Below are 20948 nucleotides of genomic sequence, written 5' to 3'. Positions count from 1 at the left end.
TTTCAGGGATCGATGTGACGTCATGTATGAACTCTGACAAAAAATCTGAAATCCGAAATCGGAAATGTCAGATGTTTTACACGTCTGGACATGGCAAAAGAAACCTTTCCAATGCACTGTTGCCAAAAGTGACTTTAGTTAGGGAATCTTCTGGGGTTTGGAGCCTTCATAATGTGACAAAGACAAGGCCATTTCCTAACCCCTGTTGATCTAAGTAATGTGAATAAAACATCTGGGATCCTAGCTCCATGAAACAAGCCTTAGAGAAGTTGGGTCACTCTATGGTGCCATGTTCTCCCAGAGTAAATCATGTCTGATACCAAACTTTTTTTCCCCTCCCAGAGCAGTTTAATGATTTTGGGAGATGTAATGGTGTAAAATAAACATTCCATCATCTGGAATCCAATGAAGTGGTTCAACCACATCAGAAATGACCACAGCCAGAGTGAGTTGGGGCGGGGGAGTGAATTTGTCCAATTTGCGAAAACATTCACCACGTGTCATTTTTCTTACAGACAGGCCAGATTGGGCTGTCTTATCACACCCCCTCATAGAGGAGGGTATCAATCACTTCCCCGATCTCCTTATAGCCCCCTGGCACCCGATCCAGGTGGGTGCAGACTACCTGGGAGGGAGGGGCAATGACAAGAGGAGTCCACCTGGCTGCCCCGACAACAATGGTTGGCGGGAGACCCTCAAATATAAACTGCCCCTTGAGTACATTCATTCCGAGAATGTGGGGGGGTTGGGGTCTCATTGTGACATCATAGCGAGAGAGTAAATATTGGGAGATTACCATGGTTTCACTTGTCTTTCTGTATTATTGTGTAACAATAAACCCATTGATGACATCACACAGCCAGCAAACCCAGTTGCTGAGACTGCAGTCGTGTTCATTGTGAGGGTTGAACGTGGTGCGAGCGCGTGGCACAGTCTTTGCCGAATACCAGGGCTTTTTGGCCAAGTGAGGCTCACGGTGGTGACGTATTTGAATTACTACATCACACGTCACTGGAAACACCTCGCGTGTGACTTGCAGGAGAATGGGCAATGCCTTGTGCTGTCTACGAGTGGCACGAGTGGCTGGGGAAGAGGAGCAGAGTAGGAGATCCCTCACTCCTCGGAAAAGAATGACGTGCAACTGCTGCAAGAAGATCAGAGGCAGGTGGTTTCATTCCCGAGTTGCTGCGGAGGAATCGTCAGACTTCAATGTCGACCGCAGGGAAGAAAACACGCAGCAGGTACTCTCGGTCACGTGTGAAACCTTCTATGAGGCAATGTCGAAATGAACATAAGTTGTACTGTGTGCACAAGGTTCATTACTCACGTAAACATCAGACACTCATCCTATAAGGAGAGTTTGGTGTTTCGCAGCTAATTATCTCCAATTCAGTGTTGGTAAATCAGTTATGCTTTGTCTTATCTTTTTCCAAAGCATCTACAGATTGGGTGCTTCATTTATTCTGAAACTTAAACAAGGTCATCAACAAGTGAATCCTACTTGGAATTTATACATTCCTACTTAATAAATGGGTCAAGATAGTCTTATTTTTGTAAATTAAAATGAAAAACATTCTCTTTCCTTTCACAGCACAAAGGATCCCCAAGCTTTAAAGTGTAAATGATAAAACTGGAATTACTGGATATTTCAATAAGAACAGAAAAGGCTGGAAACTCCCAGCAAGTCAGGAGGTGACCAACCTGCTGACTATTTCCAACATTTTCTGTTGTTACATTTGAAGTATAATTATTTTTAATATTTCTTCTGGGAACAATTGGCTGTCAAAGGCAGGAATTAAATTCTCTTTATTGTTTTGGAGTAGGGAGAGTTTAGTGCTTTTTTTAGGAAGGAATATATGGGTTGGCACAACATCAAGGGCTGAAGGGCCTGTACTATGCTGCAGTGTTCTATGTTCTGTGTTTCTGCCATGGTGATTTAAGAGTAAATATTAACCAAGGACCCCCAGAAGAATGTACCCTTTCCTTTGGTTTCTGCCCTGGAAGAAAGACTGATGAAAGACTGGAGTCCTGGTTTTCTGGCTGAAATCAAAACAAGAGTGTTCTTCGTAAAGATGCACCAAGAATCTGTGGTTTGCCTTTCATCAAATTCAAGTCAGAAACCTCAGCCTTGAGTGTATAGGTGTAAAATCTGAATGTCTCTGGGGATTGACCCTGTGCCATGTGTTCAGTTGCAATGCCTTCAGCAACCCTTGAACCAATGTTCATTGGGCCAATCCTGAAAGGTGTTTTGCCTTGCTTTTTCCAGATACTTTTGTTTTGTTCACTGCCATGGTTCACATGATGAAGATAATGCTTTGCAGTGGATTTGAAAATAGTCATTAAGTTTTAACTGTGACTTTTACCTGCAAGACCACATGCTTGTTCTTGGTAAAATGTTTTTATTGAGTTTAACATATAAGCATACATACAGAAATCTGAAAACCACGTGACAATTCATTCCATTACGAGTAAGGACACGCGAAGAAAACAAAGTTAATGAAACTACATTCAGGATGACTTGTTAACCTCCAAAACAATTACACTCCAACTCCAATCATCCAAAATCAGATTCGCTGAAATCCTCATTTATCCAAAAGTTTACAAAAATTCAAATAAATGAAGATATCCAAAACAAATCAGGAATCTTCATTTATCTGAAATATTTTTCAGAGACAAACTAACCTCTCAGGTTGAAAAAAAAATTATTGCACGTGAAATTAGAACATCGATTGTTCTCGTTTCAGGTAACTCCCTCCCCTCTCTTTTTCTATTCCTTCTTTACCTTCCCCTATTGACTTTTCTCTCCAACTCTCCCATCAAACTGCACACCACTCACTCCCAGCAAGTGGTTGGAAGAATTCCTTGTCCTGCCGTCGTCCAGGAGAGCGGCCTCTCGGCAGCAGCCGGTTGGTCACAGCCCTTTCAGATAATCGGAGTTGTAATGTAATAAGAAATAATCTATATGGTGAACCCATTTATTGAAATAAATTGTACAAAACAAAAGAATAAAAAGAAAAAGAAAACAACTCGAAAAATTAAATCTAAAAAATACATCTAATCTAATGCCTCTCTCTAATCAAGGTTACCTTGCAGACAGAGTAAAATGGGGATTTTTGTTTAAGGTATTGGAAAAATTTAAATTTGGGCCACTCTTTATTGGTTGGGTGAAGGCCTTATATAAAAATCCATTGGCTAGAGTGGTGACAAATGGACAAGTATCTTCTTCTTTTATATTATCTAGATCAACTTGACAGGGTGTCCTTTGTCACCGGCTTTATTTGCTTTGGTTATTGAACCGTTAGCGCGAATGATTAGACAAGATAGTGATATTAAAGATATTAAGGCGAATGAGGAAGAGTATAAAATGAATTTATTTGCCGATGATGCTTTGATATATTTAACAAATCCTACGCAGTCGTTAGGAAGGTTACATGCAAGGTTGGAACAGTGTGGTGCATTATCAGGATATAAGGTTAATTGGAATAAGAGTGAAATGATGCCTTTGACAAGAATGTATTTTGCAAACTGCAGATATTGTTACATTTAAGCGGTTGGATAAAATTAAGTATTTTGGGATAAATGTAGATGATAATTATAATCATTTATATGAGTTGAATTATAGACTATTATAGCATAAAATTAAATTAGATTTAAATAGGTGGAAAGATTTACTGATAACTTTAATAGGGCGATGTGGCGGCGCAGTCTCCCATGGTGTATAACGCCACATGGCGGAGCAGCCATGGGAAGATGGCGCTGTCAAGGTTTTCTCCCTGCCTCAAGTCACCTGCCCAGCGCACGCCTGGGGCAGCGATTCTGATATCACAATGCACGAGGTGACTGAGCTTAGGCTGCCCTTAAGCGGGCGTGGGCTGAATTTGAATAAAAACGTCATTAATGGCTTTCAATGTGGTGGCTGAGTCTTTCTTGGTTGTGTCCATCACGACAGTGTTTTAAAATGAATGTTTTCCCCCGTATTCAGTATTTTTGTCAATCAATTACATGTGGGATTCCTAAAAGGTTTTAAGGATTTCCATGTGCTGGGAAGATCTTTATTATGAAAAGGTAAATTGGCAAGAGTATCTATACAAAAATTGACTTGGAGTTTTATAATTACCACATTTTCAGGATTATTATGAAGCGGCACAATTCAAGTTTATTAATAGAATGGTTGGATCACAACAATGTTTACGTTGGGCTAAAATCCAAATGGCTCAGCTTCATGAACAAAGAATGATACAGTTTATTTATAAATGGAATGCTCAACTTTTCCAAAATTATCCTTTACCGGTGTTAAAACATTTCATGGAAATATGGTATCGGACCAACGTTGCTATTGGTGCTGAGGGCAAAATTTCGGCTAAAACCCTTTGTATTAAAATAAGCTTTGTATAAAAATAAATCACGTATTCCTGAATATTTGGGAAAAGAAAGGTATTATCTTGGCCGAAGATTGTTATGAAGCTGGAAATTTTGTTTCATATCAATGATGGAATGAAAAATATGGATCAGGTCCATGCTTAGTTACCAACTTTGTTACTAGATAATTTTGGACACAGTTTGAGATTACCTCGAAGGAAGAGATTTGAATGTTCAATTATTGAAGGAGGGGAAAGGGGATTGATTACACAAATGTATGCTTTATTACAAAATAAGATGCCTAAGTCGGATATTTATAAAGTGAGAAGTAAAAGGAAGAAGGATCTGTCGGTTTTAATTTCTCAGGATGATTGGATGACATTATGTGAGGACAGTGTGACTAAGCCAGTAAACGTAAGATAAAGATTCGTTCATTATAATTTTATTCATCAACTTTACTTAACACCTGAGAAGTTGAAGAGGTATAGATTTATCTCTTTGGATATGTGTTTTCAATGTGGGGAATAGATAGGGTCTTTTTTACATTCAGTATGGTTAGGTGATCAGGTGAAACCCTTTCTGAATGGAATTATGGAATTTTTATTGGGACATATGAAGTAAAATGGAGTTTGGAAATGAAATTGGATACATTTCAAATTGCATTTATTCAGTTGGAATAGGCAGTAGCGAGAAAATGTAAAGCTATAACCTGGAAAGATTAAATTGAATTAAGTATTCAGAGATGGCACATGGACTTGCAATCATGTATTCCATTGGAAAAGATAACTTACAATTTACGCCATGCGTCTACCATTTTTGTTAATGTGCGGGTCCCTCTGTGAAATGTATGGGTCTAAATATGTCATGGTTGATTGGTGACATCAAACCCGACTATGATGGTTTGTTTCTTTAGTTTGAGGTTGTAGAGGATGGGAGGGAGCTAAGAGAGGGGGTGGGAGGGGGGTATATATGGGGGAAATTTTTGTATGTTAATATGATGTATTTTATTGTGGATTTTGAATTTGATTTTAAATAAAGTATACAAAAAGAAGGTTACTTTGTAGACCACATGCTAATAGTTCCTTTCATTGTTGTTCAATAACATCTGATCCTTTCCTGCTTCTAAACTGTATTTCTGTGAAATCTCCACACAGCGGCTTCTCTGTGTATTTCCGGCACTACCTGATCCAATGCACTAATTGATAAAGTGGTGTCTGCAACCTATCTTAAGGAAGGCTGAGACGACCACAGATCGCTAGTGATTGTTGTTTACTTTCAAGCAAAGTTGGCTCGGCCAAGGGTTCTTCTCAGATCTCTGAATGTGCAGTGTGACAAGAGTTTTAGAGGTAGCTTGGAATGAATTACTCGAGCAGCTTCCACACACACACATTTGAAAAGCCAGAATTTTAGCAGGATTATTGCATCCTGCTTTTTGCAAAGGAGCAACAAAGTATCCACATACAGCTTGCCTAGGAGAGCATGTGGCGTTAGCAGGCAGAGTTAGAACAGCTTTGCTCTCAGAGAGGGAGGGAGTGAGAGAGAAGGAGTCAGAGAAATCTGTTCCAGAGGGACAAGCTGCCAAACTTTGGAAGGCTGCCTGGTCAAAGGAGAAGACTGGTGGTCTGAAAGATGACCTGAAAGAAAAAGGATCATCCGGAGAACCTTGAAGGGGGCAAGATCTGTCAGAAAGACTAATTAAGAAGAAATCAGTTGCAGATGCTCTGGAAATGGAATCTCTCTCTCTGAAAACCAGCAAGAGCCCTTCTGAGTGGTAACCATTTGTCTGTTAAACACCAAAGCTTGGTGAACTTTGTTAATGCTAATGTATGAGCACTGTTGCAAGAATTGCCTGCAACCAGTGAGATTGGACTGTGATCCAAAAAACTTTTCTAATCTTCAATACACATTACACTCACCTGCACTTAGTATTTGAGGGCGGATTAAGTGGGTTAGGTAGGTTAAGTAATAAGTTAAAGTTCAATTCTGTTTTCATGTTCAAATAAAATTCTAAACTACTTTTGTTTAAATAACCCTGTGTTGTCGTGCATATCTATTGCTACTGGTTTTTGGGGTCATCTGGACTCCGTAACATTTTATGGGGGCTCATCCTTTAGGATTTGAACATTGCAGTTTCATGATTTATTAGTTGATTGGGATGTTTTTGCAGGCTATTTTTACAAGCTAACAGAAAGCTTGCGTCTGGAAAAACTGCAGCAATGGATGTTGATACATTTTTGTTACAACCATCACCTGCAGAACTGCAGAAGGTGAGAAAATAGGAACTGATGGCTATTTCTGAGGCATTGAAAATTGTTGAAGTTAAACATTGGATGAGAAAAGTACAAACGTAGAGGATTATAATAGTGAAATATTACATGTGAAGGAAAATTTGTTGAGGAAGACTCACAAAAGGACATTCCAGAATAATAGGCATTTTCAGAGAGCTCATGTGGACCAGATTAATAAACCTGTTCATAAGGTTAGGATGGAGCAGGATAGTAGGGCTGAAATAAAGTCTGGAGAAAATGTTCAGAAAAAAGATGAAGGAAAGGTAGGAAAGGACAGAACTTCTGTATTTATATGCCATTTGTGTAAGAAAGCTGGTCGTGTGACTGTCTAGTCTTGAAACAGAAAAGGTAAAAACAGGTTTAACCAGAACCATGTATACAGAAACAGTGGAATTTAAGGAGAGCAGAGGTGCATAACCTGATCAGTAGGTCATGGATGTTTTCAAGCCTTTTGTGTCAGAGGGCTTTGTCTCAATAAAGGAGGGAGAACCACAGGTTCCAGTTAACATTCTTAGAGATACTGAGGCTGCTCAGTCATTGTTGTTAGAAACCGTTTTAACTGTGGATCAAAGGACAGACACAGAGGAGACAACTTTGATTAAAGGTGTTGGAGATGAGGTAGGGTCAATATTGCTTCACAAGGTTGTGCTAAATTCAGAATTAGTCAAAGGAACTGTTGTAGTAGGAGTTACCCATGCAAGGTGTCTCGTTTTTGCTGGGGAATGATTTGTCAGAGAATAAAGTTGGGTCAGTTTTAAGATTGACAAATTGGCCTAGTAAGGATGTGGTTAGAGAGGATGGTGAGATATATCCTGCATGTGCGGTAACTAGGTCTGTGACTAAGAAAATGATGACAGCTGAAGATGATCCAGTTGGGGGAGTCACGTGATGGAGTAGTGGCCGGTCAGGGAATTCCAGCCCTCTCCGGAAAAGTTTAAAAAAAACGCACAAAACACAAAGGTACAAGATTAAAATTTAAAACAAAGTAAAAATAAAGGTGAGAAGAAAATGGCAGCGAAGAGAGAAAAGTCGAAAACAACGGGAAGAAGAGAAGAAGAAAGAACGTCGGAAGAAGAAGGTGAAGGCCTTACCTGTCCGAGGAGGCCCGCCGCGGAGAGAGAAGCCCGCTCCCTCAGGTCAGTGGAAGTCCCGGGCTCGGGACTACAAAAATGGCTCACAGAGCCGAGTAAAAGTGCGCAACCGCGCAAGAAAAAAAACACACTGACGGGAGGGGGAAACAGCTGTGGAGTCCATCTCCACAGCTGAGAGAGACACCTGCAGCACAGCAGCTGGTGCAGAACAGAGACAATAACGACAACAAGAAAGAAGAAGGTAAAAAGAAAAGAAGGAAACAACAGATAGTCAATCCAGAGGAAGAAGAAGAAGAAGAACAGAAAGAAGTGGAAGACAATGGATGTATCTTTTTTCAAAGAATATATGGAATCAGTGAAAGAATGGCAATTACAAGAATTTAATGAGATAAAAAGAAGAATTAAGAATGCAGAAGAAAATTGAATAAAATAGAAATGGTCATATCAGAGATAGGAAAAAGAGTGGAGAATGTGGAAGAACGAGAAATAATCGTAGAAATGGAAGTAGAGGACAAAAGAGAAATTAGAAGAATCTAATAAAAAAGTTAAAGAGGCACATGAGCTGTAAGCTCAGAAGACAGATATAATGGAAAACTACATTAGAAGAAATAATATAAAGATTGTGGGCCTTAAGGAAGATGAAGAAGGCAAGAATATGAGAGAATTTATAAAAGATTGGATCCCCAGGGTCCTAGGAAGACCAGAATTACAGGAAGAAATGGAAATAGAGAGGGCACATAGAACATTAGCCCCGAAACCACAACCGCAGCAAAAACCAAGGTCCATTTTAGTAAAATTTTTAAGATATACAACAAGAGAAAATATATTGGAGAAAGCAATGAAGAAAATAAGAGAAGACAAAAAGCCACTGGAATACAAAGGTCAAAAATTTTTTTTCTATCCAGACATAAGTTTTGATCTCCTGAAGAAGAGGAAGGAGTTCAATACAGCAAAAACGATCTTATGGAAAAACGGATATAAATTTATGTTAAAGTACCCAGCGGTACTTAAAATAGTTATTCCAGGGCAACAAAACAGACTATTCTCGGATCCAGAGGAAGCACGAAAATTTGCAGAACAACTACAAAACAAGCAGAGAGATGAAGACATGTAATGAGAGTAAAAATGACCACGAACTATATGTATGTGTGTATATGGGTATATGTATGTATATATTATATATATATATAATATATATATATTTTATATATATATATATATATTAATATATATTTATTATATATATATATATATGTAGATGTGTATGTATGTGTGTGTATACATGAATGTATACGTATTTAGAGGAAAATATATAGAGTATAGATAAGAATTAATAAGGGAATGAAAGGGAATAGAGGGAATAAGGAGGGAATTAAAAGAGTGACCTTTGTTACATATGAAAATTGAAATCTTTTCCGGTGGGGGGCTGGGTGGGGATGAGTTATGGTCACTGCAAAATCAGTTGACATTTGCGAGTGAATTCGCAAATCCAAATGGAGAGGGGAGATGTGTTTGCCCAACAAGAGATAAAGGGCAACTCAGGAGGGGGAGGGGAGAATGGGGTTAAAGAAGTTTTAAATAGGAGAATAAGGAAAATGTTTGATGTTTTAGAAATGTTGTCTTATAAAGTGTTCAAAACAAGAAAACAGAAATGGATAAGAAGGAAAGATGATGATGGAGAAACGGAAAGGGAAGATAAACAAAGTATGAAATGGCTACGTTGAACTATATGACTTTAAATATTAACGGAATACATAACCAAATCAAAAGGAAGAAACTGCTAAATTTACTGAAAAAAGAAAAAATTGATATAACATTTGTGCAAGAAACACATTTAACTGAATTGGAGCACACGAAATTAAAGAGAGATTGGGTAGGACATGTAACAGCAGCGTCGTATAATTCAAAAGCAAGAGGAGTAGCTATATTAATCAGTAAAAATGTACCAATTAAAATAGAAGAGGAAATAATAGATCCAGCAGGGAGATATGTAATGATAAAATGTCAGATATATTTGGAGTTTTGGTATCTACTCAATGTATATTCACCTAACGAAGAAGATCAAAAGTTTATGCAAGATATTTTTTTGAAGATAGCAGATACGCAAGGGAACATATTAATAGGAGGGGATTTCAACCTTAATTTGGATTCAAATATGGATAAAACTGGGAAAAAAATTAACAGAAAGAACAAAGTAACCAAATTTATAATTAAATCGATGCAAGAAATGCAACTTTTGGATATATGGAGGAAACAACACCCAAAGGAAAAGGAATATTCATATTATTCGGGTAGACATAAAACATACTCAAGAATAGACCTATTTCTGTTATCAGCTCGTAAGCAAGATAGAGTAAGAAAAACAGAATATAAAGCTAGAATATTATTGGACCATTCACCCTTGATATTGACAACAGAGTTAGAGGACATCCCTCCAAGAATGTATAGATGGAAATTAAACTCCATGCTACTTAAAAGGCAGGATTTTAGAGAATTCATTGAAAGACAAATTAAAATGTACTTTGAAATAAATACGAATCAGTGAAAGATAAGTTTATACTATGGGATGCAATGAAAGCGTTCATTAGAGGGCAAATAATAAGTTATGTAACCAAGATGAAGAAGGACTATAATTAGGAAACAGAGCAGTTGGAAAGGAAAATAGTAAATATAGAAAAAGAATTAGCAATGAAGGAAGATACAACTAAAAGAAGAGAATTGGCAGATCAAAAAATAAAATATGAAACACTACAAACATATAAGGTGGAGAAGAACATAATGAAGACAAAACAGAAATATTATGAACTAAGGGAAAAAACGCACAAAATCCTAGCATAGCAGCTTAAGACAGAACAAGCTAAGAAAATGGTATTGGCATCAAGGAAAAAAGACAAACAAATCACATATAATCCAACGGAGATCAATGAAAACTTTAGAGAATTCTATGAACAATTATACCAAACTAAAAACGAAGGGAAAGAAGGCAAAATAGATGAATTTTTAACTAAAATTGAACTACCAAAATCACAAATAGAGGAATAAAATAAATTAACAGAACCATTTGAAATAGTAGAAATACAAGAGATAATAAAAAAAAACTACCAAATAATAAAACACCAGGAGAGGATGAATTCCCAATAGAATTCTATAAAACATTTAAAGATTTATTAATTCCTCCCCTCCTGGAAGTAATCAACCAGATTGACAAAACACAAAGCTTACCAGATTCATGTAAAACAGCAATAATTACAGTAATACCAAAGCAAGGGAAAGATCCACCAGCATCATATAGACCAATATCATTACTTAACACAGATTATAAGATAATAGCTAAACTATTAGCAAACAGATTAGCAGATTATGTACCTAAAATGGTAAATCTAGACCAAACTGGATTTATTAAAAAAAGACGCACAACAGACAATATTTGTAAATTTATTAACTTAATTCATGCAGTAGAAGGGAGTAAAGCGCCAACAGTAGCAGTTGCTTTAGACGCAGAGAAGGCCTTTGAAATGAAAGGGGAGGGATTAGACGAAGGGGCCCGAGAAATGAAGGCAGTGTTAGGGAGACATGAGCAGGGAAATGATGAAGCGGAATTCCGTCGATGCCCGTGTGTGTGTATAGGAGGCTGGTCTTTAGTATTTTCCATCCTTTTCGTATTGATCCAAGACTGGGCAAGACCACGTGTTGCCCATGTGCATATTCCGATGAAATGGTGTGGAATGGCCCCTGTTTATAAACAGGCATCTTCCACTCAAGTGGTTTCACATCCTCCTCAATCCCAAGGGTTTGCAAATAGATGAGGGAATATGGAATTGCTGCCAGGAAAGTACAACACGTCTTCAAACTAACAGGATTTTGCAATTTGTAGGAAACAACAGAAGATCACCTACAAAAACATAAGAAGACAGTAGGTGATCTTCTGAAATGGTTGGCAGTCGAGGGTCACTATGGAGTTCATATCACCGAAGACGAATTCTACGCATTAGGTGATGGTTTCCAGATGGAGGAAGAGGACGATGCGATGGGGTCATTTGCTGAGATGGGCGAAAGACTGAATGACCACCAGCAAGGCCTGAAGGTATGAACACTTCCAGGTGTTTTGGATAAGTGTATATTCGAACAATTGAAAAAATATTTTGGATTGGACTTTTCATCAGAACCTCTGATCAGTACAGATTTGATGAAAGGCGACTAAATAAATTTCACTTAAATAATGACTAACACAATTTCCAAATAATGTTGAATTGAATTTTGACGATCTTCTCCCAATCCTATTCAAAGATCTAGCAGATCCTCTTTCTAACTCAGTCCTACTTACTGTTCTTTGTTCTGGCCCAGTCACGCAAGTGATGAGAGATGACGGGAATATGATTAACTTACTTGTGAAGGGGCAGTGATTGACGATGGTCACAGAGACCCTTCACTAACAATCTCACCATGGCAGCTTCTTAACAAAAACTCTTCACCTCAGTAATGCTGTATTCACATATAATGTGGATATTGATGTTGTAAAGGGAAGAACCTCCTCCCCTATTTTGATAACTCCAGCACCCACTCATGTGATTAACTCTTTATAACCCATTGAATGGGCCATGCAAGCTATTCACAACCAAAAAGGGTTGAGGAAGCATACACCACCGGAATGAATTCTGGCGTAGCAACGTCACTGTTCGTCCACTCAACCAGGCCAGATCCTTGTGCAGATCTAGGGATTGGTTTGGAAAAGAGAGTGAGTAAGGCTACACCCCCTCACTACCACAATTTTCCTGTTGTTGAAGCAACTGTTGGTGACAGCAGGAGCAGAAAGATCCATCCCATGTTTCTCCAGGGGCTCCCTCAATTCTGATGTGTGGTAGCACCATTGTGCTAAATGGGATAGATTCAGAATAAATTGACAGCTGGAATCACAGTGGCCAAAAGGTACGATGGGCCTTTAACATTTGCAGCAGGAAAGTGTTACTTACCATCGTTAGTTCTCCCATTACAACCAAGACAAGTCATCACCATGGTTTAATGGGGAATTCAGATGCACATGAGGTGCCAGACTGATAATCTTACAACATTGGACAGTGGGCAGGCAATGCAGAAAAAAAAATAACATTCCAAAGACAGAATTAACCGCTGATGAAATTTGAGCTCTGTCGTCATTCCAGCTGGATCATGAACAGTAAACAGGAAAAGAGGGACCAAGGGTCACCTCATTCTCAGTGGAGGTAGGCCTCAGCTTCTGAATAACAAAGTTGGGGTTAAGACACTTTCTAGCATGTTCCATCAGGTTCTTCCGACACCATCACAGAAATCACTTTCACCCCATTTATTTTACTTTGGAACACCAAGTGCAAATAGGACTAGACTGAAGAAGTTCAGTCCAGATTTTTTTGCACCTCTTGTCACAGTTGATGCACTGACATCTTTCTGACAAAGTGGCAAATTCTTCTGGTATCTGGTCCATCTACCAAAAGCAGACACAGCCATACTTTAATAATCAGCTGCCCGATGGAAAGTGTGGCCCACACACTGTGACATAAAGTGGCATTGTTCACCAATAACCTGCATAATGGTACTTCATTTGGGTGTTGTCACATGACTCCAGGTCTCCTTCTCACTGTGGTCCTAACATGGACCAGCCATTTTGAGTACTGTAATAACCAAAGCAGATCAGAGGCTACCTGTCAAGCAGTAGGTGGCGAACCTTTGCTCCGCACTTGACTGGATGAGCACAATTCCCAAAGGGCCCAAGGACCTCAACAGCAGAGCAAAGCAGTTGGCTTGATTGGCCCTCCATTCATTCTCTCCACTGAGGTGGTCCTGTATCCTATCAACGGAGTGAACGACATCTACTCGACTCCAAGAATATGTCCAAAGAGGTGCCACCTGACATGGACAGGGACGTGCGGTAGGTCTGTAGGAACATTACTACCTGCTGATTCCCCTTTACACTCCTATCCCTTCTCAGGGGCTAAATTCAGAACTCCCAACCTTACAACTTTGTAGAAAGACCTTGACAAGTAGCATGACAGCTATTCAAGAAGGTGGTCCATGATGATATTGCCGGCAGTGAGGCAGAACTAATCAGTTTGGGCCCTGGCAGGGACACCTGCATCTTGAAGTACTAATGTGAAAATGATAATAACCCAGAATGTTTTCACTAAAATGGGGATAGATTTTCATGTTTGTCATTCCTTAATATGCAGTGCTCAAGTCAGATTTTCATCGTTAAAAAAGAGCAAAGATCTTTAAACATTTACCAATTGGTGTTATCTTCTTTTCGTAAAGCATTGCTTAACATATATGCAAATTATTGCCCTGTGTGTGCTTGACAGCCTGGTTTGTTTTGGAATAAGGCGACTTGAATAAAGTCTTGTCAAGTCCAAAGGATGTTGAACAAAATGGTAAAGATAAATACAATAAAGTCACCGTTATGTCTCTGTGTGGGAGGCTTCTTAAATAACTTAGAGATGCAAGATTCAAATAGCAGAAGAGATTTTACTTATTGATGCCTTCCACCATGCCAGGAAATGTTCATACTCACATAGACATGCACCCCACATTGGTGCACGACATTTACGACAGTGAGATGGGTGTGTTATCTCGTCAGGATCATGTGAACTCTTTTGTAACTTCCTAGGAATACACCCTTCTCACTGTGGTAACCGTCGTGCACTACTGGGGGGCACCTATACATGAGTATGAGTGTGAACAGTTTCCTGAGATGGTGGAAGGCATCAGTAAGTAAACTCCCTTCTGTTATTTGAATCTTGCATCTTTAAGTTATTTAAGAATCCTCCCAGGTAACACGGAGACAGAACATGTTGGCAGTGGTCGGTAAAGAGAACAAGAATAAAACTATAAAATTGATTGGAAGTGACTGAAATCTGAAGGGGAAGAAGAGAAAAAGTACACCTGGAAATGAATGGCTGGTGCAACAGCAGTTCACCCAGTGATGGACGGGAGGCTGAAGACATTGTTGAATCGTTCAAAACGTTTCAGCAGATGTACAATTTAGTAGTGAAAAGCTATTTTAAAATTGCAACAGCGAGGAGAAGGTTAGTTCTATACATGTCTGGACAGGGGAGCCAGGCCGTGACTTATTTAAAAGCTGAGAGCTTACGGGGTGGAGAAAAATGATCCAGAGCAGATATTTGCAAAGGTTGTTTCTCACCTTGAACTCAGCTCTAATCCTAGACTTGAATGCAATGAATTTCAAGGTTTTGTGTAAGAGACTGATGAGACTGTTACTAACTTCCTTACTACACCAAAAATTAATGCTGCAAAATGCAGATGGAAGGATATAGAGGAAAGATTAGCTGATCCACTAATATGCCCATCCTGAATGCAAAAGTCTCTTATAGGGAAGGATAGCTTGAAACTGGCCAAAGATATAGAAACAGGCAGAGTCTTCGAATCCACGAGGACACAAATGAAATCCCTATCAATGCAGACCTACCCACAGCAAAGAGAAGGAAGGGTTGATGCTATAAAAAATACAATCAGAAAAGTGCCACCCCCAGGACCTGTAGGAAGGGCAGCAGACAACACACCTCCGTGACCAAAATGATTGTCCCGCATATGGTTCTGAATGTGGAGCCTACGGCATAGCAAACCACTGGGCGAAGATGTGCAAGTCTGGGGTGAAGGAAACAGTGATACCAGTGAAGAAAAAAAGACAAGAAGATCCACCATCTCTTGAAACTGTTCACACACTCATATACATAGACACCCACCCCACAGTGGTGCACGACAGTTACTACAGTCAGAAGGGTGTATTCTTACACAGTTACAAACTAGTTCACATTCTCCTGACTAGATCACAGTCAACTCTAGTTAGATTTCACGTGTTCTCTTTTACATCATGAAACAATATTAAATCCCTGAATAGAAAGATAAGGATGAGATCATTCAAATTACAAAAGTTTAATGTGCTTAAGTTTAAAGTAAGTCTGTTTGATGGGGAAGGGACTGTGTACAAATACTGAAGGAGAGGATTTATTTTCTTGTCAGTCAAATTAAATATGGAATATATTCTATTCCATCTCAGCAGGATTCATCCTTTGACACAAGCAAAGAATTGTAGATCAAGGTAGTTGATTAAACCTCCGAAAGGATAAAACCGTTTAGGTTTCTAGACTTGAAATACGTTTCCTGTGTGTATTTAAGGGTGTTTTGGTACCCTGATTTTTAATAAATTGGGAAACCTGAATATTTTATTTCAATTGCAAATGCAATAAATAGAAATCTTACCTCCCCCAACACAACTTGGAGCAATAAAAATGAACCTAGGATTGTTTCTTTTCTAGGAACATCGCCAAAAGTTGTCCCGGAAAGAGCAAGAGTTGGTTTTGGCCACAGAGGCAGCTCAGACTTTCCTGGAACAAAATGTCCAGGACCCTTTGCGAGACGAGGAAGTTGCACTGCAGGAGAACTTGAATGTCTTGATGGAGGAGTACGAATCCGCTTTATCAAGTGCAGATTCTCAATTAAATGTGATTGAGGATCTGCATCTAGAATTGCAGAAGTTCCGAAAATGTGAGGGAAAGTATTCATTTATTTTCCAGATTACTATAAAATACTATTTACTGAGAGTTGAAAAGAATTCTAAGTAAGACAACAGAAAGCTACATGTGGTTTGGAATAACCCCAACTTGTAATTATTACAGGATCCTGTCAATGTGTCAAAGTCTAGATAATCTGGTATTTTTTGACCATTCTGAATGCTTTAAAACATTTAAATATTTGACCATTATATTCCTTTAAACAGATCACGATGAATTTGAAACATTCATGATTCATTTGGAGAAGGAACTAACAAAGATTAAAGCTGGGGAATTTGACTCCACGTCATTGACATTCAAACTTAAGAAGCAGCAATTCCTCTTCAAAGATCTTCAATTTCACAAAGGGGATCTAAGACACCTCAGACGATCTTGGAAAAGTGTCTTTGATGCTGCCTTTCACTTTGAAATCAGGAATGCAATTGAAAGCTACAAGATCCAAATTGATCCTGATGCCATAAGCCAACATGTGGAGGAGACGGTTGAGAGCGCCGATGCTCGCTTCAACACACTTCGATCAGAAGTATGACATATCTTCATTTTTTTTAGATTAATAGCATTTAAACTCCAATTTTACTTAAGATCAGTAACTTGAGAGCATTTTGATAGACTGAGCAACTTGTGTAAGTTTTAGTCTTAGAAGGGTGGCTCTGGAAAAGGTTTGCGGCTGTTATTAATAATACCCATGAAGAACAGGAACAATGATCAAATCTTTCCAGTATTGTGGAGCTCTCTTGGTGGCCGAACTCACTCAAGTTGGACGGAGACCATTGCAGAAAATAAGTCGTGATCTCATTTCCTTTTAATAAAATCAAATGTCGAACAGATCATAACTGGTGAAGATTTTCCAGACTGGCCTCCCACGTGTATTTGTCACTGAACAAGGTGTAATGTGTCGAATCCACAAAGGTCACATCGCTGGTTCAATATTCCTAAACTCAACGGTGAGGCTTGAATGGCATAACAGAAATGCAGCGTGTTCGGCTGGAACAAGCCCAGCCCCAAAAAAATTTCTGTCTAATCTTCACTGACACACTAAATTTGTGAAGGTTTTCAATGCTTCTGATATATTCCTGACAATCAGTTTATTTTGAAAGCAAACTCAAAATATTAATTAAAAGAATTATTGACATAATAAGAAAATGGAACAGTACGGCAGGGTAACAGGCATTTCACCTTTGGTGAGAAGTGAACATTGCCTTTTTGTCTGTGACCCTCAAAAAACTTGATGCAGGGAACAAAAAAATGATAGTTGGCATAAGTAATGGACCAGTAATGTATCGCTTGACCCATTTTGGATCGATTGGACACTCGATATTTGATAGCATCACAAAATCGTACATTTTAAAAATCCACATACTCATTCATTTCTTTCACTCTATAGTGCATTGGACTTGGATCCCGTCTTGGCAAAAAGTTGTTTGAACAATGGCAAGAGAAGGCAGATGAGCTGCGTTTGTGGCTAGAGAGAATTGAAACAGAAAGACGAATGGTTCAGCTGGAGGCCATCTCTAATCCAGAAATCTTGCAGCAAGAACTTGAAAATATCATGGTAAATTAAAGTTGTTATTTCATAAATCACTGTGTAATGTTGCTTATTCTAATTTACGAGTAGAATAATGAATGCTTTGAAATAATGTTAATGTGCACATCCAATAACAGTGGTGAAGGCCACATGGGAGGTTGTAAGTTTGGCACCTGAAATAGGAAGTTGAGCTCCATTCATTCCACCTTGGTCAGGTTTTAATGGGAGCCTGATGAAGATCCAACAGCCAATTTGCTTCCAGATGGTGGGGGCAAGATTGGAAACTGTAACAAAGAAGCCAAACAGTTCTGCTCTCATTGTGTGTCTATTTTCAGTATGGGTTTCCTCAGACCTTATCCATGTTTAATGGGGGCCTGGTGACTAAGGGAATGGTGGCAGAATTTTGGACGACCTCCAAGATTATAACAGCAGAGCAAAAAATCTCAGCAAATCATTAATGGAATCATCAGGTGCAGAGACGATAACTCCATAGATGGGGGTTTCAGGAACAGGTGAAGGGAGGTGGGAGGCAAGTGGTGACTTGGAGCACATTTGGAGGTAAGATTTGTTTGCAAAGTGGCAGAGATTGATTTATTTCAAAGAAGTATTCGAACCATAGAACCTTACAATATTACAGAACAGAAACAGGCCCCTTTGGCCCTTCTTGTCTGTTCCGAACCCTTTTTCTGCCGAGGCCCTCTGACACACCCAGTCCATAGCCCTCCATACCTCTCCCATCCATGTACCAGTCCAAATTCTTTTCAAATTAAAAATTGAGCCCACAGTTACCACTTCAACGGACATCTTGCTCCACTCTCCCACCTCTTCACTCTGTGTGAAGACGTTCTCCCTCACCTTCCCCCTACATTTATCCCCTTCACCCTTATCCTATGTCCTCTGGTTTGTATTTCACCTGCTCTCAGTGGAACAAGCCTACCTATATTTACTCTGTCCTCCATATCGTTTTAAATATCTCTCTCAAATCTTCCCTCATTCTACACTCCAGGGAATAAAATCATAACCTGTTTAACCTTTTCCTACAACTCTACTCCTGAAGTCCAGGCTACATCCAAGTCAATCTCTGCACAATTGCCATCCTTCCTGCAGTTAGGTGATCAAAACTGCACACAATAATCCAAATTGGGTCTCACCAATGTCAATTATACTTTATACTTTGATTTATCAAGGTCAATGTGCAAAAAGTTCTCTTTTCAACCCTATCCACATGTGACACCATTTTCAGAGAATGAGGTATCTGTATTCCCAGATCCCTCTGTTCTATCGTACTCCTCACTGCCCTACTGGTTACCATGTATGTCCTTTCTTGGCTTGTCCTTCAAAATGCAAAACCTCACACTCATCTGCATTAAATTCTATCTTCCATTTTTCAGCCCATGTTTCCAACAGGTCCAGATCCCTCTGCAAGCTTTGAAAATCTTCTTTGCTGTTCACAACACCTCCTATCCTAGTGTCACCTGCAAACTTGCTGATCCAATTTACCGCATTATCAACCAGATAGCCTTGCTATCTTCATTGAGGATAACTTCACTGAGGTTTTTTCTTGCATTTTCTATACTCTTCAAGCACCTCATTTGCTCTGTGATGTCTATACCTGCTGCACACCTCTCTACTTCCAAATGATTCCTAAGCCTGTTAATCTTGACAGGAACATGCAAAGTCTGTACTTTCCAAATTTCACCTTTGTAGGTCTTCCACTGACCCCGCACATACTTTTCCAGGTCAACACCTTCTCAATCCTTTCTCATTTCCTCAAAATTGGCCTTTCTGCAATTTAGAACCTCAACCCGAGTCCCAGACCTATCCTTCTCCATCATTAACTAAACTAATGGCATCATGTTGACTGGAGTTGATGTTTGAGGAATTGGAATTTGAATCAGAAAGACAAATCACTAGTTCCAGTTTTGCTTTTCTGAAGTGGAGGGCTTTTCTGCTCATGCAGTCAGAGAAAAGTCGGACCATTTATTGCAGTAAATGGCCTGGGATTGATGGTCATGGAGAAAAGCTGTGGTCCATTAAGTGCTCGTGGGAATAGCAGTTGCAAACGGGTCAGATTGCTGAGGGAGAACACATATTTACTTTTGAAGGATGATGGATTGAGGAGAGGGGTCATCCGGAGTAAAAGTGGACGGACGGGCCGAAAAACGATAATGCAGAATAACCCTCTGCAGCCAAATCTATGTCCATTAGTGGTGAAAAGCCAAATGAGTTCTTCAGCATTATTTTATCAATGCTGATGTAAATCTAAGCATCAGAACATTTTTAAATATTTTCTTGTGACCTTGATGGTTTGCAAGGGGACTTCAGGGCCGGTCAAGAGATGTAGACAAGATAAAGATGATGAGCTCAACAGCATCAGAAAATGCTCAAACATCAGGCGTATTAAATACCTCGAAGTATTAATGAGTAATGAGTAATGATCAATAGAAAGTTTGATCTGGTTGTTTGAGAAAATTCCAATATCCTGTGGTTATTGGGTCCTTGAAAATGTTTGCCTCCTCACCCCAAAGCAGGCCAGAGAGTTGTTGGTATTTATGATAATTTATAGAATCGTCTTCACAGGCTGTTTATCTCCTTGACCCAAAGACAATATCGAAATTAACCAAAGTATCGGCAAATCTAAGATATACAGAAAGAAATATTAATTTTATTGTGAATGAGTCATTGTGTCATTTTGAAATCACAGGTCCTTCAGGGAGAAATTTCTGAACATGAAGATGGTGTCGAAAAGTTACAGGAGGCAGCAAAGTGCCTGCTGTCCTTGAGCATTGACGTTGTTCCAAATGTACTCCAGCTTCGAAAGACCACAGGTACCATTTCAACATTTGCTCCTTAGATCAAAAAATGGTTCTCTAAACAAATACAAGTGATGCTTCCAGCTGGAAAATTAGACATTTTCAAAATGTGCAAATTACCAGTGGGGACCCACCAACCTCTTTGAACTATTCTAAAATATTTCTTGCAATTGATTGGATTTCAAATGTTGAATCATCTTTACCTAGCACGTCATAAATAGGCTATCATTTCATAAACAGCTCTGAAAATGACCATTAACTAAAGAACTGTGCACACTTCAATAAATGTTTGAATAAAATGCAGTATTTAAGAA

The 20948-nt window shown here is 39.0% G+C and overlaps 1 protein-coding gene across 3 annotated transcripts in view; it reads left to right on the top strand.

Annotated features, from left to right (window-relative positions):
- Positions 1 to 867: 867 nt before the first annotated feature.
- The window catches only part of LOC138750416 (microtubule-actin cross-linking factor 1-like), a 30125-nt gene continuing 10044 nt past the window's right edge, over positions 868 to 20948 (top strand). The window contains exons 1-6 of one of the 3 annotated variants that reach the window (XM_069912460.1): positions 868 to 1241; positions 11613 to 11822; positions 16042 to 16270; positions 16503 to 16819; positions 17681 to 17848; positions 20526 to 20649. In XM_069912460.1, the coding sequence (XP_069768561.1) occupies positions 1044 to 1241; positions 11613 to 11822; positions 16042 to 16270; positions 16503 to 16819; positions 17681 to 17848; positions 20526 to 20649 (1246 nt within the window). In that variant the 5' untranslated portion in view covers positions 868 to 1043. Of the gene's footprint in view, positions 1242 to 3881; positions 4774 to 6073; positions 6131 to 11612; positions 11823 to 16041; positions 16271 to 16502; positions 16820 to 17680; positions 17849 to 20525; positions 20650 to 20948 lie in introns of those variants that run through there. The other 2 variants (XM_069912461.1, XM_069912462.1) reach the window with 2 other exon arrangements.

The sequence above is a fragment of the Narcine bancroftii genome, unplaced genomic scaffold (genome assembly GCF_036971445.1).
Source record: "Narcine bancroftii isolate sNarBan1 unplaced genomic scaffold, sNarBan1.hap1 Scaffold_135, whole genome shotgun sequence".
In the NCBI taxonomy this organism is placed as follows: Eukaryota; Metazoa; Chordata; class Chondrichthyes; order Torpediniformes; family Narcinidae; genus Narcine; species Narcine bancroftii.
The sequence above is the reverse complement of the archived record's forward strand: the minus strand, read 5'-3'. Positions and strand labels throughout refer to the sequence as shown.